The sequence below is a fragment of the Piliocolobus tephrosceles genome, chromosome 7, assembly GCF_002776525.5.
Source record: "Piliocolobus tephrosceles isolate RC106 chromosome 7, ASM277652v3, whole genome shotgun sequence".
Taxonomy (NCBI): Eukaryota; Metazoa; Chordata; class Mammalia; order Primates; family Cercopithecidae; genus Piliocolobus; species Piliocolobus tephrosceles.
Window position 1 is genome coordinate 39,665,832 of NC_045440.1, and position 21,029 is coordinate 39,686,860.

General features: G+C 50.1%; 1 protein-coding gene across 1 annotated transcript in view; it reads right to left on the reverse strand.

Moving 5' to 3' along the window:
- Positions 1-19,318, reverse strand: part of SFRP1 (secreted frizzled related protein 1) — a 47,628-nt gene extending 28,310 nt beyond the window's left edge. The window contains exons 1-2 of the mRNA XM_023214494.2: positions 18,456-19,318; positions 13,362-13,439 (exon numbers count right to left, since the gene is read on the reverse strand). Coding sequence (XP_023070262.1) covers positions 13,362-13,439; positions 18,456-18,999 — 622 coding nt within the window. The 5' untranslated portion in view covers positions 19,000-19,318. The remainder of the gene's footprint in view (positions 1-13,361; positions 13,440-18,455) is intronic.
- Positions 19,319-21,029: the final 1,711 nt, after the last annotated feature.

Consider the following 21,029-nt stretch of genomic DNA (forward strand, 5'->3'; position numbering starts at 1 on the left):
TATGCACACACAGACAGACGTGCAGGAGGGCACACGTACACAGCCCATCACACCACACACTACCCACATCTGTCTACACCCACACTTCACAGACTGACCCATACACAGGCAAACACAGACACAAACACACATGTGTGCACAGTAGGTGATCCCTTGTGTCCCCCGGCTACACACAGGCATCAACAGGCACCCACATCTCGCAGACATAGCCCCATGGGCACAGAGGCATAAATACATACCACACACGCACCTCCCCTTGTCCCTTATTGTCACTGCAGCCTCTCCTGCCTCCCTCTTTCAGGGAAGCTCCAGACACCTGGGCTAACCCAGCCCCACAGGCCCTCATGAATGCCATTCCCAGTGCAATGCTTTAGGGCTGGCTCCGGAGGCACTGTGCCTCCTGCCCCTGGTCAATAACAAGGTCTGCAGAGAAAAGTCCGGGCCATTTATGGGTCCTAATGACAACTGCTCTTGGTAATGGCCAGTTCTGCAGTGACCCATGTATGAGCTGATTACAGGTTCTGGCTCCCACTCTGCACACGCAGAATGCAGGTGTCCCGGGGCACTGACCACTGCAGATGGCCCCTTCCCTGACAGCCAGGGCAGCTGTGCTGACCTCATCAGCCACCTCCCAAGGGCTCCTTCAAGTGGGTGGCCCTGAGCAGGCCCAGACCCAACAGGCACCACCCTAAGCCCTCTCCTCAGGGACATGGCTCCAGGGCTCCTCTCTCCCTCCCACCCTCACTCAGAGGCTCCCTGTCCAAAACGTCTCACCACTGGTGTCTGCAGTTCTGCCATTAGGACATTATTATTTGATTAACGGGGTCTTCCTCTTCTTGTCCTCCTCTTCCTCCTCCTTTTCTTTTCTTTTCTTTTTTTTTTTTTTTTTATTTTTATTGGGGTCTTTTTTTTAGATATAAGATAGTCATGTTTTAAAATAGGTTCCCAGTGTCTCTGTGTTGCCAACAAGGCCAAATCTCCATTCTGTAAGAAAGCAGTCAGGTAGCTGCACAAGCTGTCTTTTGCCTGTTTTGTCATCATTTCTAGACACTCACCACCACAGCCTGATAAGCTAACCACGAAGAGATTCACCACTCCCCAGTGCAGCGTCGCAGCTCCTGGTCTGATCTCCGCTGGGATTATCTTCCTAGGCCCATCTTTGCTGCCTGACAAATGCCTACCAGGTCCATGGAGGACAGCACAGGGTCTCTCATCTCTGCAGCTCCCCTTTATCATTTCCTTGAAGACCAGCTCCCTGCTCTATGCTCCCGTGGCTCCCAGCTCTTCTCTATCACAGGCATCTCTGCATCTCCTGACCTCCTCTAGATGGTAAGTCCTGGCAGAGCAGAACTACATCCCAGTCACACCCCATGACCATTTTCTGGACACTCACCAGCGTGGAGCCCAGCACGCACACCATGCAATTAGCCTTGACTGGGTCTCTGACACTAACATGAGATTAGGTTAATCCAGGCGTTTCCTCCCTGAGGCAGGAAACACCATGAGGAGCAGCACAAAGGTACTGTGAGCCAGGGCGGGAGCATGGACAGAGGCACCTTGGCGAAGCCTGTGACAAACCCAAAGCTTCTGCCTCAAACAGGCCCCAGGAGTGCGGACAGCGAGGTACCCCAGTGTGGCCAGGGGACCCTCAATACAGACACCCTCAACCTCTCCTCCAAAACTCACCAGCCCCTGTCTAGCCAGCCCGAGGCTCACTGCAGGGCTTCACACTCATAACACACTTCAAAGGCAACACACCCCAGGCAGAATTACACCATTAAAAACCTCCGCTCCTGGACTCAGGTGTGCAGGTAAAAGCTATCTATGGCCAACAGAGTTTTCACCTTCCTTACCCAGGGCTTAACTCGGGTTCAGAGCACTTGGAGGGAGGAGACGGCTGCAGAATTCTTTGCAGCAAGGACCCCATAGCAGCCTTTTTTGGCTTTGATTATTGATATGGTTAGGATTTGTGTCCCCACCCAAATCTCTTCTTGAACTATAATCCCCAGGTGTTGAGGGAGAGACTTGGTGGGAGGTGACTGGATCACAGGGACAGTTTCCCGCATGCTATTCTCATGATAGTGAGTGTGTTCTCACAAGAGCTGATGGTTTTATAAGGGGCTCTTCCCCCTTCACTTCCTTCACACACTCTCACCTGCCACCATGTAAGACGTGCCTGCTCCCCCTTATGCCATGGCTGTAAGTTTCCTGAGGTCTCCCCAGCCATGTGGACCTGTGAGTCAATTAAGCCTCTTTTCTTTATAAAGTATCCAGAATGGTGTAGTATCTTTATAGCCATATGAGAACAAACTAATACAATTATGGAGACTTCCCTCTTCCCAAGCCCTGGGAAGAAATGATATCAACACTTCTGTCTACACAGCTAAAATCTTTTTGGATGTGGATTCTAGTCAACAGATGTGGTATAGACTAAGCAGGACTCAGTAAAAGCCCAACGATTGTTGAATTATCTCTGCAAGAGTGCACACCTTCTGCAGGTGGTTAGATTTTCAAAAGAAAACACATGCACAAACACACATCATGAGCCTGTTTTTAAATGAATGTGTGTTAAGAGTAAAGACCCTGTAACCGGAGAGTTTGGGTGCCGGCTGGCATTTGGCACTGTGCAGACATCTTGGCTTTTAGTGCCTCTACATCTCAGAACAAAGGTCAGGACTCTTTCCAGCCAGCGCTGCATCCTCTGAGTGGAAGCAGTGGCTGCGGGTTACGTGGAGATGAGAGGCCACTCTCAAGGCTCAAATCTTGCCTGTGCACTTCTCAGCACCTTGCCCAGGGCTGACAACAAGTACTTACCTGACTGAACTCCTTCCCCTCGCAGCTATGCACTCCCTGGGTGTCATCTCTGACTCGAGTCCATGGCCACAACCACAAGGGACCCCTGAAACACATGGGCCATTCATTCCAACTGCTGCATCACAGGAGCAGGTGCAGTCTTGCTGGGACCTCGTCACCCTTTGAGCTGGATACACAGAGAGCTGCAAATCGGAAGAAGCAACTCCCCCTTCCATACCTCGATCCAGCCTTTGAGTCCCCACGCTGTGGGCCAGGGCTAACCAGAACACAGAATGGGAAGTGAGTTGTTATAACTGACAAATGACAAACCAACATTCTCCTCTGTATTTATTTACCAGCTTAGGTTTCATCAATTGAAGAATTACTACTTGCTTTGAGTCTTAACTCCTTTTCCTTGTCCTCATCTCCTGACACCAGGAATGCCCTCCTCTACTTTCTCCATTAATCTTCAGCCTGACAGTTAGATCCTCGTCTCCTCCAAGAAACTTCCCTGAATTTCTCCAGGCCCCACCGAAGACCCCTCCCTCCTTCAGGTCTGAGAGCCAGAACTACACACAAAGGCATCTGAAGATACCAAAGAACAGAGACAAACAAGCGTGGCAAAGGCCTGTCTCACCCACCAGATTCTTGGGGGTTTTGTGGGGAGGTTTGTTTTTCTTTCTGTTTTGAGACAAGGTCTCGCCCTGTCTCAGACCCAGGCTGGAGTGCAGTGTCCTGAACACAGCTCACTGCAACCTCGACCTTGCAGGCTCAAATGCATGTCCCACCAAGTAGCTGGGACCACAATGTGCCACCACATCTGGCTATTTTTTTTATTTTTTGTAGAGACAAGGTCTTGAACTCCTGGGCTCAATCTTCCTGCCTCAGCCTCCCAAAGCACTGGGATTACGGGTGTGAGCCACCACACTTGGCCTCCAGATTCTTAAATATGTCGAGGGCAAGAACAGGGTCCTCCATATGGTGCTGAGACCAAAGGAAAAGTGGAGGGTGCCCAGGCTGTCTATGAGCCTGAGAGGCAAGCACAGCGGGCTGGCACGGCCACCCTATGGAGTACCGCAGGAGGGAATGCGCTCTCCAGGCACCAGCTCTTCTCAGGGTTTAAAGTGCTTATCCAGGCTTGTTTCTAGCTCTGGTGCCACCGACATACAGTTGGGGATTTCCTTCAGCCATAAGCCATTCCCCAAAGCTGAATGCATCCATTGCGGAAGACACCGGTGTGAAATAATTTTCAAAGAGCTCACAAAGAGAAGAGAACACATCTGAGGTAGTCCCAAAAGGAAATGTCCTGCGGAGAAAGCTGATGGAAGGGCTAGAGAAAACAAGAGAGAGAAAATCCCCCTCATAATCCTGCCTGAATGAGAAAGAACATCATTTAGGGAAGTTGGTTTCTCGTTTTCTCCCCACTGCCAAAGTATTATCTTGGCATTTCTTTACAACTCACAGACATCCTTTCAGAATTTGCAAATGATTTCCCTTAATTCCTGCCCTACAGAAAATACCTCTTTTATGCCTTCAAATAAATGCAAGTCAGTAAGCATCTACTACCTGCACATCAGTCCCTAAGAGCTGTCAAAGAACCTCAACTCTCAAGCTCACAGCCCCCCAAACCTAACAGACCAACACCTTTTACATTCAAGAATCAAACATCTATATGGAAGCTCTGCACATGCACCGAGATCCCAACCCCAAAAGCCCAAACAGACACAAATGTCACCTTCTCTCAGGAGTCCCCAGTTCCCGCTCCTGCCCCTTTGAGGAGTTGGGATGAGAAGGACCCAGGGTGCAGCATGAGTTATGGGAACTACCCACAACCATCTTTAAACTCAGCCCTGCAGGAAGAACCCCAAGGCTAGTGGGACACGGAAACTCCAGCATCTGGGGCTGGCTGGAACTGTAAGAATAAGCAGTTTATAATCCAGCAGTCTCCCTGAAAAAAACCACTATCATTCACTACAGGCTGGTGCAGTGGCTCACGCCTGGAATCCCAGCACTTTGGGAGGCCAAGGTGGGTGGATCATGAGGTCAAGAGTTCGAGACCAGCCTGGCCAACATGGTGAAACGCTGTCTCTACTAAAAATACAAAAATTAGCCAGGCATGGTGGCACACGTCTGTAATCCCAGCTACTCAGGAGGCTGAGGCAGAAGAATTGTTTGAACCCAGGGGTCAGAGGTTTCAGTGAGCTGAGATCACGACACTACATTCCAGCCTAGGCAAGAGAGAGAGACTCCATCTCAAAAAAAAAAAAAAAAAAAAAAGAAAGGGAAAAGAAAAAGAAAAAAAATTAGCCGAGCATAGTGGTGGGTGCCTGTAATCCTAGCTACTTGGAAGGCTGAGGTAGAAGAAACGCTTGAACCCAGGAGGCAGAGGTTGCAATGAGCTGAGATCACACCACTGCACACCAGCCTGGGCAACAAGAACAAGAGGCTGTCAAAAAAAAAAAAAAAAAAAATCACTACAGTACCTTCCCTGGAAAGACCTGGAAGACTTCATTTCATTTCTTCCCCATCATCACCATTCATGTGTCCATCTACCCCCTCACTTAAATATGTGCTGCGGCACTCACAGAACTCGACTTACCTAATTCCCAAATGGGTCTCCCACAGCCACCCACTAGCAAAGCTAGAGACACTGGGGGAGTATCTGCAGCAATTTTTTTTTTTTTTTTTTTTTTTTTTGCCGCTGTCATTAACACTCAGCAGAATCCAGAAGATGACTTCACCCCCTACCACCACGCCCTGGTCCCGGCTCCCAAATCTGTCAACACGTCCAGTCCCCTGCCAAGGTGGTTCAACAGATGTCTATTTTCAAAGAAACCTAAGCTGGCTGCTTCTGGGTCACTGTCCTCATAACTCATCACCAACTATTTGCGGGATGCGAAGGGGAACCGTCCTGAGCCTGCCCCCTCTGAATTAGGAAGTCCCCAGGTGCCAGCAGTAAGAGGCACTCAAACCCAGGGAGGCTCACGCTACAGGGGCAGCTCCTGCACACACTGACGATGGGGCAAGTCCCTCTTCTTGGTCGCCCAGACAGACAGAATGCGGTGCCAGGTCCTCTGAGCACGGTGGGAGTGACAAGCACGAGCGGCAGGCCAGACCCCATACACAGCAAAGCTGTAGTTCGAATATGTATTGTATGTGTCTGGTTTTCACACGGAGTTTGCAACCTGCCAGTTAGTAGTGTTTACCTTGGTAAAAATTCACGGGAAATCTTAGTCTGAACAGGCCCAGAGTTTATTTTACTGCCAGATAAACAACTTTCTTTGATAAATCATCCGTGTGACAGTGTTCCTGAAAGACTAAACAAAGATTTCAAGCACAATCTATAGGCCTTTGAGAAGCCTTCCAAAGCGAACCCATGTTTAATTGGCTGCCCTAAGGTCGAGGCAGGGCAACAGTCTGACATTTCCTTGGCCATTTGTTCTTCTTAAACACACACACACACACACACACACACACACACACACACAGAGAGAGATTGGGGCTTCCAGCACATATCTGCAAAACTGGATGAAACTTACCAATATTTAAACGCTCATTCGTCTTATAATGCATAGTCTATTTTTTAGTTAAAGGAAGTGAATATCATAAGGCAGGTGTTGGGGTTGGGGAAGGGAAAACTGCCCCAGAGATACTGCTGGAAAAAAAGGAGGCCAGAGAGAAGTAAAACAGCACAAAGGGGCTCTGAAGTCCCTCATACATAAGTCCTGCTACATTCGAAGGAGAACACGTTAGGTACAGGGTTTCTAAAAAACACACAAATGAAACTTCAGTGGCCCTATCCTGGAACACCAGGCAGTCACAGCTCCCACATTCAGCCCTCATCGCTGTCTGGAGGCTTCCAGGTTTACCTGGACATAAGGATGTCATCTCACTAAAACCCAGCTCTCCCAACTTCTAGTTAGGGTTTGGCTTTCCGAGGGGGAGTTGTTTGTTATTGTTATTGTTAACTACAGCGCCTTGAAGCTGCATAAAGCAGTTTTTGTGGGGTTTTTTTTTTTCTTTTGAGAAAGAGTCTCGAACTGTCGTCCAGACTGGAGTGCAGCAGCGCAATCTCAACTCACTGCAACCTTGGTCTCTAGGTTCAAGTGATTCTTCTGCCTCAGCCTCCTGAGTAGCTGGGATTACAGGCGCCTGCCACCATGCCCGGCTAATTTTTGTATTTTTAGTAGAGATGGGGTTTTGCCATTTTGGCCAGCCTGGTCTTGAACTTCTGACCTCAGGTGATCCACCCACCTTGGCCTCCCAAAGTGCTGGGATTACAGGCATGAACCACTGCGCCCGGCAGCCTAAAGCTATTAAAGGTCTTCCAAATGGGTTTTTAAAAACACTTCTTCAGTTGAGTCCTCTGTTAACCAGAGAATTAACTAGCATATTCCATTCTTCTTCCTAAAAAACTTCTCCCCCAACAAGCTGATTTCATTAGTGCTAAAATTTTCCTTCCTGGGCTAAATTTCATCCTAAAACAATTCTTTCCAATAAGAAGACTTAATAATTATTACAGATTGAACAGCCACCATATTCCAGGAACTGTCCACACTTGATTAAATCCAATTCTCCCAACACAGTCATGTAGGAATTCTCATCCACAGTTGGCTGATGAGGAGCCAGGCTGAGGGAGGTTAAGAGACTTTCTGGTGGTCGCTTAGCTTAATGGGTTGGGATTTAATCCAAGTCTGTTTAGCCCAGAGCCTGTGTTCTTTCCATTCTGCTACACTGCCAGCTTTCCCACCAATAAGGGAGCCACTGATTGCTGAGCTCCTTCTGTGTGCTGGGCACAGACATCAGTCCATTTAAATTCTACAAACCCTGAGGGTAAAGGAGCACCTGATGCCCCTGCCCAGGAAGCTCCTCAACTACTGTCCACCGTGATGGGTGTGAGAGGCCGGGAAGGAGCAAGGGTGTGCAATCTGGCCTGGTTGCCAGGGAAGTGCTGGCGGGCAGTAACAGGGTTCCAGGTACAGTGCTCCTGGGTCATTGAACGCCTAACTCCTTTATTTATTTTTTTTTTTTTTTTGTCTTATTTCCTTCAGTCAGTAAGGTGAGGGCATGGACTGGCTGATCTCTGATGTCCTAACCAACTCAACACTGCTTTACAATGGCAAAGTGGTACAGGGGCTCGCTTCAGTAGCACACATGGTAAAACCGGAACAATACAGAGAAGACTCACATGGCCACCATGTAAGAAAAACGTGAGTTCATGAGGCGTTCTGTATTTTCAAAGGATAAGATGTAGGATACAGTCTTCAGTAGTACAGCTAGGCAACTATAGCTAACGATCATTTACTGTATATTTCAAATTACCTAGAAGAGTAGATTTGGAACATTTCCAACACAAAGATCAGGATTTCAGGTAGTAGATATCCCAATTACTCAATTTTTTTTTTTTTTTTTTTTTGAGACAGAGTCCTGCTTTGTTGCCCAGGCTGGAGTACAGTGGTGTGATCATGGCTCACTATAGCCTCAAATTCCTGGGTTAAAGCAATCCTCCCACCTCAGCCTCCCAAGTAGCTGGGACTACAGGTGTGTGCCACATAACCAGTTAATATTTAATTTGTAATGGGGATGGGGTTTCAGTATGTTTCCTGTGGTTTTGAGGCTGGTCTGGAACTCCTGACCTCAAGCAGTCCTTCTGCCTCACCCTCCCAAAGCACTGAGATTACAGATGTGAGACAGCATGCCCAGCCCCAATTACCCAAGTTTGATCATTACACATTGGATGCTTTTATCAAAATATCAAACATACTCCATAAATATGTGCAACTATTTTATATCCATTAAAAAAATTTAAGTGGTATAGGTGAGCAACACAGCACCCAAAGAAATGGGCAGTTCACATGAGTTGTGAACAGCCCCCTTGTCCCACTCGTCCCTTGTCCCTTCTTCTCTACTCACCTCCAGAAAAGCTTCAGAAAATAAAGGTGAACTTGAGGGCAAATCCTTCTTTCCACTCCCCTTCTTATGAGAGTTTGTAATCATATCCAAAGATGAGAACATGATGCATAGTAAAATAAGCCAGATGCAAAAAGACGAACACTGGCTCGGCCTCCATCTCTTCACTGCCCGCCCACCCCCACCCCCCACCTCCCATGCACAAGAAAGCTGCTCAAAAAGAGACACAGGCTCTCAGCTGGGAGTCACACCTCTAGTGCACTGAGCAATTGACCAATCTCAGGTTTTTACGCACATAAAACATCCTAACTGCTCCATTTCGTACAGATCTGTGGATAGGATATGTATCTTCAGTAACAATAAAACTCAGTTGTTTTCCACTTACGAATTCCACTCCCGGGGTAACAATTCCTTCCATGTCTAATTTTATTTGACCGAATGAGATTCTGGATGCTTATACGCTCAGTCACCCAAAACAGGGCATGTAGTTTTCCCTGAACTTAATACACAAGTTGCCGATACCTACCTTGAAAAGAGCCTTCTCCTTTAAAAAAAAACAAAAAAAACAAAAAAACAAAAAGTCCATCATGCCTGCAATCCCAGCATTTTGGGAGGCCAAGGTCGAGGGATCACTTGGGGTCAGGAGTTCAAGACCAGCCTGGCCAATATGGTGAAACCCCATCTCTACTAAAAACACAAAAATTAGCCAGGTGTGGTGGTGGGCGCCTGTAGTCCCAGCTACTTGGGAGACTGAGGCAGGAGAATTGCTTGAGCCCGGGGGAGCAGAGATTACAGTGAGCTGAGATCACGCCATTGCACTTCAGCCAGGGTAGAGCAAGACTCAAGTCTCAAAAAAAAAAAAAAAAAAAAAAAAATTCCATTCCACATCCAGTATCCCCTGTCATTCATACACTCAGCTGACAAACTTTCATTTTATGTCCACCATGTATAAGACACTGTGCCGGGGACTATTTGAGTGCAAATAGGCCTTGCAAATAGGCCTTACTTTGTTCATTCCAAGACACAGGTTTTCTGCGCATTTCTGCAAGAAGTATGTTTTTTTGTTTTTCTGTTTTTTCTGTCAGTAGTGCAAACTGAATAGTGTGTCTCACAATTAACAGGCATCTCCCACCAGGTAAAACATGGCATCAGACACAGAGCCTGCTCTCAGGCAGCCTGCAGGTGCTGCAGTGACTGTGCTAGCAGCCAGTTTGCTTCATCTTTGGGAGGAAACCCAAGATTTACTTTGGAAAGGCTGAGCCTACTTTCTGCAAGAGCGCAAACTGCCCGTCAGACTAAAACACTGTCCCCCAAACAGCAGCACAGACAAGACACCTTGAAAGAAGTTGGAGGCAGAGTGAGAACAGATTAGTGGAGGTACGGAGGTGCGGGAAACTCTGAAAATATTTCTACTAGGAAATACTCGCTAATGCTAACTGTGAAAGCTGATGTTCTTTTCCTTCCTATTTGACTAACCTTAATGTTGCATAGTACAGCTTTTCTCTTTATGAGGAAATATATAAATGGAAAAAAGAATCCTTCCAGACGGCAAGGAAAGTTTCTAGGGGCAAAGAAATCCTTTTCCATAAGGAGAAAATACTGGGCTGAAGAAATTGCCACCTGAACTCTCAAGCTCAAAACACTGAAGAAAGCAGCACAAGTGGAAGCTCTGAACTCTCCTAGCGGAAGTCTATCACCATGCAAATTTCCCCCACAAAAGCTTACGGGTGTTTACAGATACTGCAGAAGAAGCCAGAGAAAGTGGCCAGAGGCAGGAATTAACCTCACCGCAATTATAAATAAATCAGATCCTCATATCCCAGTAATAAACCAACCCAAAGGGAAGACGGCTGTGGGTGCTGAGCTGTTAACAGCAAGATGATTAGTGTGGCGGCTCGCAAATACTATATTGGGCTATTTAAGAGGCAAGAGTGGCACCCTGTTGTCACAGAGCAGGAAAAGCAGAGAGAGAACAAAAAACAGAGCCCTGCGAGCTGACGGAAGCCAGCAGGCAGGCTGGTCGCCATGTTCAATGCGGTGACTTTGCCCAGTCTAAGTCTTGGCTCCCACATCTGGTGCTTGATCCAGGCTGATCAGCTGCACTCCTGAGCATCAGCACCCAGGCTTTTCTGCTCATGTTTTTTCCTGTTGGGGAAAAAATGTGCCCTGAACTGAGGGGGCACAGTGCAGGGCTGGAGACACGAGTGACTAAGCAGATCTGCCAAGGGGTTACAGCGCACTGCATGGGGAGAAGGTCAGGGATCAGACATGCCCAGCTCCACAGAGGCTGCCAGGGACCACAGATGCAGTGGCAGGGGGACAAGGGTGCTGCTTACCCAGGGAAATGCACCCCCTTATTCCCGGAGCTCACAGAGAGCCTTCCAGCAACCTGATGTCTTCCCACTGGGGATGTCAGGGCCACTTAATACAAAGTTTGATCCCTGGAGGAGGGAGTCAAGCATTCTCTTTCTTCTCTGCTGTGTGTCAGCTTGCATTGTTCAATTTCTTTGTTTCCTAACTGAATCCCATCAGTGTGGCTGACTGCCTCACTTACTTGAAGTGAGCTGAGCTAGGAAACACGTTTCTCGACAAGGGTGCATTCTCTGAGGTGCTAAGAAGGGCAGAGCTAAGCTCAGCCCCTGCAGAGAGAGAGAAAGAAAAAATTCTTATATATTGTTTTATGAGAACACTACAGACAAAAAACCAAAAAGGTTTCTCCTGCAACCAGCTCAAAGAAGCCTGCCATACACCATACGCACACTAAGGAGGTCAGCGCCTCCGTGGCAAAGCTCAGAGGCTGTGCATCGACTCTTAAGTGAGGAGGCCAGGTGGCAGAGTGTAAAAGGACTCCGGTTGGGAAAGTCAAATTCCTTCTTTATCAAATAAGAGGACTGGATAAGATCTAGGTCTAGGAGGAACCCAAAAGTTCTGTGAACCCAAGAAGAAAATATTGTCAGGGCTAAAGGAACTCAATCCCAAACAGCTAATCACTCAAATTCCACAAACCCTGATTAGTTATCGACATGAGATCCTCTGTCCTCTTCTGTGTGCAGGATGCTGGCTGATTTGGCAGGTGCCTGCTTCCATGGGAAGAAGATGTCCATTCCAGGTGAGTTACCTGAATGCCCTCCAGACCCCTGCCCTACACCTTAAGGTCAACCTTGCCAGATTCAAATTCTTTCCCAAGGCTTTCCCCTTCAGCCTATGTGGCAAAGGGTCTGAATCCTCCAATTTCTGTCTTTTTAAAAAATAATACTCATGTATTACATTTGCTTAGAGGAAGAGTTTCGCCCTCGATCTGTATCTATAGAACTCAAAAAGCACTAGGTATACAGGGAATCCTCACTGACAAATTTGAGTTAATGCAGAAACAGACAAGTAACTCACACTGCTGCATCATAGAGAACACATCAATCTTCCCCATGCATGGAAATAAGATACACGGTCTCCAGTTCAGCTCTGGTGGCCATCTACATCCAGCTTCCATCTTCATCCACAATTGCAATACCCTGAGAATGACTGTCATGAGGCATGATTCCCTCCGACTTGCATGTGTCCTCCCACGTGTGTGCAGCTTACTTTGACAGGGCTCTTTGCAGGAACAAGACCCTTCCATGTACTTTATCATGTTTGATTAATGAAAACATGGCCTGGGATGCCTCCGAATGGACTCCCATCACCTATCTTTACACTTTTCCAGATAAGAATTCTGCAAGAAAGCCGATCTCAGGGACATGAGGCAGGAATTATGAGAAACACATTGTTCAGCATCACACTGATCCTTCCGAAAGTGTGGCTTGGCCAGAGCCACTTTTCTGCCTCCATGTGAGACAGACGCGCAAGAGAGGGAGCTGGCCCTCCAAAGGAATGCCGTTTACATTTACTTGGCTCAGAGGAGAGACTCTTGGGGTGTGGTGAATTCAGGTCTTCTGCAGGTCAGACTATAACAGACCATCCCTGAAAGGCCCCAAGGCCCCTGGCATCTCTCCCACCTCCCCCGATCCCCACCAGCTCCTCCTCCTCCTGGAGCTGAGAGTACTGGTTCAGAATTCTCTTTTGATGGAGAGTGACGGGAAGAAGAGAGAAAAACCATGGGAATGTCCATTTTCTTTGCCTTGCAGAAACTGGCAAGGACCCTCCTCTGAATCCCCTAAGCATTGAAATCTGCCCTCCCTGGGAAGGCACCCGGAGGGCAGCCATTTAAATCCTGGACAGAGTCATGCTGACACCTAGGGGTAGATGTTAAAAAAAAAAAAAAAAAAAAAAAAAAAGAGCCAGTCCGGAAAAAGGCGGGCTCAACCAGATGCAGGAACAGGTGGCAACTTGTACCTCCTGCAGCTTCCAAGAAGGAGCTGCTGTCCTTCCCTGCTCCTCTCGACCTGTCCCCAATTCAGACTCCCTGCATGCCCAGAGAAGATCCCCAAAAATCTGTCCAGCGATCCCCCACAAAGGAGGGCAAAGTATGGCCTTCATAAAAACTGTCTGGTTCTGGACTCTGTCTAGTCTCTCATTTGCCTGAGAAAAGCAGCTATTTGGAGAGGAATGAGGTAGAAAATGTAGAAAGCTGCAACGAGATACGCCAGCAGGGCCTCCAGCCGGCAGGGACACAGACCAGGAGGTTCCAAACCTTCCAGAGGCAGCTAGAAACGCTTTCTTACCAAACTCGCTGGCGCAGAGATGTTCAATGATGGCTTCGGATTTCAACTCGTTGTCACAGGGAGGACACACTGTCGTGCCTGGGAAAGGAAGTAGGGAGAAATGGAACTGTAAGTTACAGAGCAGGAAGGGAGCAGCCCCTGGGGAAGAGATCGGCCCTGGGTCCAGGCTGAAAGTGACTCAAGGTCTTCTGGAACTTATGAAGGGGACCTGAGAATTGAAAAGAAGAAGCCTTGAGCCCAGGGTCTACAACCAGAGCAGGCACAGGTTTCTTGAAACATTTTGGCCCAGAGCTGCTAAATGTGACACAGTTATTTAAGCCAGCATGACCTGAGGCTGGGTGGGGGCAGGTCACATGAATGATGACTTGTGGGACGCTGTGAGTGCCGGGAAAAGCTGGCTTACGAACTCACAGAGATCTCTTCCCGGTGTTTGTTTCCCATCCTCTCCCTTCTCCTTTCAATACCACCCTCCGATTCCTGCCCCCTTCCCATTTCCACACTCCCAGCTAGACTGCTGATCCCTCTGACCAGATCTCCGGGAGCCAAGAGAGAAAGAAACTCAGCCAGACTCACAAACTCCAGCCCTCAGCCCCTGAACACCTCCTCTCCAAAAGGGCCACCGCAGCAGGAGGCCAGGGCAGGCGGGCGGGGTGGGGCACTAGCAGGCACTGCCAAATGGGAGGACAGGGCTGGATAGGAAGGGGCCCTTCGGAGGCTCTTTCCTGGGCAACTGTGAAGTGCTTTGAAGAGGAGGTGTGTGGGGGCAGACGTGCATAATGCTGGGAGGCAGCTCCACTGCCTGGGAGGAGATATCTGAGGCCAGGGCAGAGGCCTCCTCCAAGCCAATATACTTCTGAAGTCGCAAGAGGTAAAGGACCCCTGCTTCCCAGGACAGAGGGAGAGTGAGACAGTGCTTTCCTCCAAGAGCTGAAGTGGCTTATCATCATTGTCATCATCCTCACCTATCAAGCAGCCTGGAGCTTACTGACTGTCTAGGAAATATCATGAGCACATTCTAGGGGCACCCCACCCCCAGGCACAGCACAGGAGGCCAAGCCAGGCTGGAGCTGAAGAGCACAGGAAAGTCACACCTGACTCTGCACTCAGGGAGAGCAGGTGGGGCTTGGTGTGTTTGGAGCCCGCTGTTCTTCATCCTCCTCCACCGTGGCTTCCGTGGCAGCATCTCCCTCCCCATCAGCTCCCGCTATGGCTCAGACATTGAAATAGGCAAAGGCTCCACAAGTGGAAGAGAAGAGTGGACCTGCAAAGCACCCCCAGCTCAAGGCTGCCCTCAGGACACAGGTGGCCCATAGACCACTCCCCACTTCCAAGCAGGGTCCCCGCAGGGCCCAGCAGAGACCCCATCCTTAGTTTTTATTGACACATTCTTCTCCCACCTTTACTCTGCACCCAGGAGCAAACACCTTCCAGATTCTCAGTGCAGTTAAGAACCACGCTCCAAGCAGACGATGGCATGACTGTCCTTAGCCCAGATGCTGGAAATTTGCTTTGCACCCAGAACTTGAGATTGGGTTCTAGAGGTGGTAATTCTCACAAAGGAGACAAGAATTTTGCATTATGGTTTTTGCTTCCGCGTGGGGAAGATGAAGTGTGACAACATGGAAGAGACCAGGTTACTTGCACAAGGAAAGTGAACTGTGCTTTTGGGTTTTCCTTGTTTAGGTTATTTTGAAAAAAGAAAAGTGGGATTTACACAAACACACATTGCAAGGTTCTGTGAATACAGTCTTGACCAAATAGCGAAGTCACAGTGATCCGAATATAAAGGGCACATTTCTGCCCACTCCACTCACTCACTGCATCTCCTCTGGACACTTGAAGTTTGCCTGACCCACCCGGCCAAGGATGGCTCTGCACTTCTCAGGGACATTTTCCTCAGTCCAGTCAAATATGTTTTGACTTCAGTGCCTCTCAGAATGGCAGGAGCTCACTGGGGTGGGCTCTGTGTGTTTTTATCACGGCTTTCCCCTATCTCAGCTTTTCTAACGGCTGACTCTGGAGCAGCCTGATCCAGAGAGAGAAAGAGAAATGTGTGATGTGGTATTAATCTGCACCTCATTGGTACGTCTTAGGGCCGTACAGGCTGCATCTGCAGGAGAAATCCACCCAGTCATCTTTCTGAAAGATGGAACTAAACAGTTGTTTTCAGGTGTATTTCAAATAATGTTTAAAGCAAATGAACAAAAAAAAAAAAAACCCAAAATATTTTGTGTTTATTAATATTTAAGGGGGTGTGGAGGAGACAGCCCAACAACTGAATCAGGATTAAGTGATTTTTGTAATGTAGCAATCCACACACACAAGTGCGCTCGCTCGCTCTCTCTTCTTCTCTCTTTCTCTCTCTCACATACAACCCCCACAATCTTCCCTGGCCAGTTCCTGGGCGGACCAAAAAGGAGCCCTAAGGAAGGCTTTCTGGGGAACTGAGGGCTCTGTGGCCTCTGCCAGGCTGATTAAATGCACAACATGCCCAAACAACAACAAAATCAAACCCAGTGCGCTGGCTCATACAACTTCAACCAGCAAAACCAGGCAGAGAGGGAAACAACAATGCATCAGCCTGGGAGTTCACAGTTGTAATGGAAGTGCCAAATTTAGAAATAACTTCCCTAGAAAAAGAACAATTGCCTCTTCCATAACAGAAGCTGCTATGGCTTGGGTATCAGCCTTTGTGGGGGGAAAAATGTCAAGTCATTTCTCATTATCAGGTTTCTTCTTAGTAACACATGACCACGGAGAGCTGGCCAATACCCCAAAACTGAATATGCTCAAGTGTGTGAAAAGAAACCAGTATGCAAAGATACAACACTGCTTTGAAAATGCATTTTAATTTTAAAGAATAAAAGCATAAAGAATAAATGAATAAAAGAGTAGTGCATGCGTACTTATTCTCATTGGAAAGTACCAGTTATTACCCCACAGCCACAAGCCATAAGGTTATGAGGATCAGTAGTCAGGTTTGTCTTGACCTGCCCTCTACACACCTACACACACACGCCCCACCCTGCCCTCCACAGGGACCTCAGAGGAAATCACGTGGGGCTCCCTTACACCAGGGATTGCAGTCCTGAGGAGGATGGTGTGCCCTCTCAGGGCAGAGCCCCCCACCAAAACCACTGAGGGGAAAACCAGTCTCAAGCCCCACTTCCGACCGGCCCTCTCTCCGCTTTTCTCTTTGTTCCTCAAAGACCTGTCTTGAGAGGGTGACTACCTGAGGGCTGCTGGGAGGAGAGTGAGGACGGTTCCCAGCCAGGCTGAGAAGGGCGCCGACTGGTGGAACTGCAGCCAAGGGGCAAAAGGTGTCCGGAAGACAGCGATTATGGGGTTCCCCATCCCATCACAGCCTTTTGGGGGCTGGGGTGAGGATTTTTTCCTCTCTTCTGCAGGCAACCCGTCCAATCCCCCCATGTTCCCTGTGGACTGCAGCACCTTTTCCGCAGCCGATCCCCCTAAGGTGTCTAGTCACGTCTGCAGCCAGTCCCAGAAAGAGACCATCGGTGGCCATTGGGAATGGACTCCAGCTCAGGGCTGGGCACAGCCTCTGGGGCAGGGCTGGGCTAATCCCCACTGGCTGAGGAAGGGGAGAAGGAAATTCCTGCAGGCTTCAGGGGATGGGTGCACGCCAACAGAACACAAGGCGCTTTGTTTGCTCCAGGTAACTGCTCAGTTCTCGCTCGCAAAGTGCAGATGTATCCGCTACCCTCACTCCACTCCCACCAGTTGACCCTGAGAGCAGCGGTGCCCAGACCTGGCCACTGCGGACAATCAGTGCCGTTTCCACCCAGCCATCCAACGTCAGTCACTGTGGACCCATCTCCTCCCTCCTTAGAATAAGCAAAAGCATCCAAAATTTGGGGTGTCCCTTTCCCTAACCTGCCCAAATCCTCACTCTGAGGAGCCAGGTGACTGTACGCCCCTCTTTTAGCATTAATAACAGAGGTTAAAGACACTTCAGGTGAGCTAAGTGTAGGCAACCGTTCTCCCCCACCCTAAAGGCCCTCCTCAAAAAGCCCTCGGGAAGCCTGTGTGTTGCTAAGCGCAGCTGGGGTACAGCTCCCCCATCCCTGACCCTTTCCACACCCCAGAGCCTAAACTTCGCTTCCAACGAATTCTGGGTTGAATTTACTGCTATCGAAGTCAGGCCTGCGATGTGTATATTTTATATTTATATTTATTTCATTTTGACTTCCCAGAATTTTTTTCTTCCCCCTCAAGAATAAGTGGGTTCTGAGAGGAACCTCGGGCCGGTCCTTCAGGCTGTTAGGCAAGTCTCCAATTTGCAGAGCTCCTCTCCCCGGGAGGAGATGAACAATGAGCTAATTACATTTTTATCTTTCTAATGAGCTGAGGATTTGTGTAAATGAGAGAAGCAGGGGGTACGCGAGAGGGAGGGAGAAAAGACTTTCCTCCCCTAGCCCTGCGAGGGCAGAGCTGGTACCTGGAAGGGGTGGAGAAACAGAAGTCTCCATGGTTCCTAAACTTTCTCAGCCAGTTCTGCAGCAATCCCGAAGCTACTTGACTGAATGACCAGTGAAGGAAAGGGCTTGGTTTTATTTTTTAAATCTTTGTCGAACCTACGAAAATAAACAAAAGCTGCGCCAAACATTCTCTCGGCCTTTCTGAACTTTCTACACTTTGGGTTTTGGTTTTTTCCTCCCGTCTAGGAGGTTAAAAACTTCGATAGGGTCTCGGAGTTCTCCCAGAGGAGAGGGAAGCTTCCCTGTTATTTAAAGCGCAAGGCTTTGTTTCAGGTATGGAAAAGGCGAAGCTGGATCCCAGGAAAAGTGGCTCCGGAGACCACAGCTAGTCCCTGCGAGGCCGAGACGCAGATCCGCCGCTCCCGGGCCAGCCCCGCCGTGCACCTGGGTCGCGAGGGGCGCTGAGCAATACCTGGGACAGACCAGACGCGCTTAGGAATCACGTGCACAGCATGCGAGCAACCTCGGGCCGTCAGTCCCCAGCGCCTGGACCCAGCGGCGGGCAGGCGTAGGGTGGCGCGGGTTCTCCTGCAGCCCCGGGGGAGTGGGGAGGGAGGCGGGGGCGGCTCGCGCACGTGGGAGAGGGCAGCCTTACCTTGGGGCTTGGAGGCTTCGGTGGCATTGGGCGGCGTCATGGCGATGCAGACGTCCCCCTCGGGGAACTTGTCACACTTGAGCATCTCGGGCCAGTAGAAGCCGAAAAACTGCATGACCGGCTCGCACGAGTCGCGCACGGCCTCGCAGAGCCAGCGGCACGGGTAGATGGGCCGATCCAGGCAGACGGGCGCGAACAGCGAGCAGAGGAAGACCTGAGTGCCGGCGTGGCAGTTCTTGTTGAGCAGGGGCACCCAGCTGCTGGCCTGCTGCTTCACCTCCGCCATGGTCTCGTGCTCCAGCAGGTTGGGCAGCACCATCTTCTTGTAGCCTACGTTGTGGCACAGCCGCAGATCCGCGGGGATGTCCACGCACTGCGGCGGCTTGGTGTAGAAGCGCCCGCTCTGGTACGGGCCGATGTCCGACTGGAAGCTCACGTAGTCGTACTCGCTGGCCAAGCCCACGGCCAGGAGCGCGGCGCCCAGCGCCAGCAGCACTCCCAGGGCTGCCCCCCGGCAGCTCCCCGCGCTGCGCCCACTGCCCATGCCGGCTCTGTTCCCTGTCCCCCGCGACGTCGGGGCTGCCTCCGCCGCCTCCCCGCGCGCGTCCCGCCGCAAACTTCCAGGGACCTCCTGGGACAAAAGGCGCCGTCCCCAGCGCTGTCCGGCTGTGCGGCCGCAAGCTGCTGCCCGGTCCCCCCGGCTGGTGGCGGCCCTCGGCCTGCGGTCGGAGGCGGCGCGTGGGGGGAGGCAGCCCTGCGGCTGGGTGCGCCCAGGCTCCAGGAGGCACAGCAAGCAGGAAGGCGCGGGGCGGCGGGCGCGCGGCACCGACTCGCGAGGCTGCAGGGCTGGAGTGCGCGGGGCTCCTACGGCCGAGCCCTCGGAGCCGCCCCGCGCAGCCAATCAGCTCCCGGCGGGGCGAGCCGCACTGGTTACCACGTCCGTCACCGGCGCGGGAGCCAATCGCCTCCCTCGCGAGCGGGTTCGGTTTACTAGAACCAGACACAGCTCAACATCCCTTAAAAAACAAAACCAAAAATACATAAATAAAAGGGGGAGGAGGAAAGAGACAAGGGGAAAAAAAGAGGGGGAATGGATCGCAGCGTGGGGTGGAGAGAGACCAGGGCAGACCCTGTAATTAACTCGCACTGGCTTGCAGAGAAGCGAGGAGCCTGGATCATACTTGCAAACCCATGACATTACGAAGGCTTTTTTTTTCTTTGAGACGGAGTTTCGCTGTTGTTGCCTAAGTTGGAGTGCAGTGGCACGATCTCGGCTCATTGCAACCTCCGCCTCCCGGGTTCAAGCGATTCTCCTGTCTCAGCCTCCTGAGCAGCTCCTTACAGCCGCGCGCCACCATGCCGGCTAATTTTTTGTATTTTTAGTAGAGACGGGGTTTCACCATGTTAGCCAGGCTGGTCTGGAAACTCCTGACCTCAGGTGATCCGCCTGCCCTCGGTCTCCCAAACTTTTTTCTTTTTTCTTTTTTCTTTTTTTTTTTAACACTGTTTCCTAATTTCAACCAACAGCCCTTTAGACTAGAGGCTCCTCTCCTCGATTCTCTAGCTGCGGTGCAGACAGGTCGTTTCCAAACTAACTGGGGGTCAGGAACGCTGAAGCGAGGGAGATCTGCTTGTAAATCTCCAGCGGGCCTGGCTGGACTCGCTGGAAGGCGAGGCGAGGGCGCAGTTGGAGTTGTTTGCTGTGAGCACCACCTCTCCAGGTGGGGCCGCCCATGGTGGCCTTCAACACTGGGGCAGTGAGTGGACTTTGCCCGGTGTGGCGGGAAGTCCTGCTGGCAACGGTATTAGCTTTGGGAGGACACTTTTTTAAACACACATAGATAGATAGATAGATAGATAGATAGATAGATAGATAGATAGATAGACAGATAGATTTAAATAGAAAAACTCTACTCAAGTCCTAGCCCAGGCGACAGCACATCTGTGTGTTTGTGGTGTGGAAAGCCAAAACATTAAAAACACATGTGCACTTATCAGAGTGGCTGGTGTGAATACCAAGTCCATCACTCAGACACATATGCTAAGGTCAGACCCAGTCCAGGAACGTCAAGTCAGAACCAAGGGTCCCCACTAGGGCAGACGCCAAGAGGACAGCATCAGCACAAACAGCTCGGCCCCCAGGAACGGAAGTCTCTCTGCCACCCTCTACCTCGAATTCCTGAGAATTCTTCGTAGATTTCAAACATTCCCCTGAAAGGGAGGGTTAAGCTCCGGAGAGCTGGGAGTGAGACCCGGACTATCCTGGGACAGAAGACCACAGCAAACAGTTCATGAAGTTCCTGGAGTCTCCACACCTTCTGTCCCTAAGTAGGGGTGGAGAGAGGCCGATATGTTCATAACCGAATCTGAGCGCACACCCCATGTGGAAAGGGGCCACAGATCTTAGCGCTCCACAAAGACACTGTAGGAGGCGCTGCCTTGCCGGCCAGCTTGTTTGTGAAGCTCTAGGGAGCTTGCTTTGGACTCTGCAGACCTAATTTCTTGATGGACAGATTCCAAGTGAAATGACTAGAGTTTGTGAAGAAGCAGGGCTGTTTTCTTAAAGCAATTGTG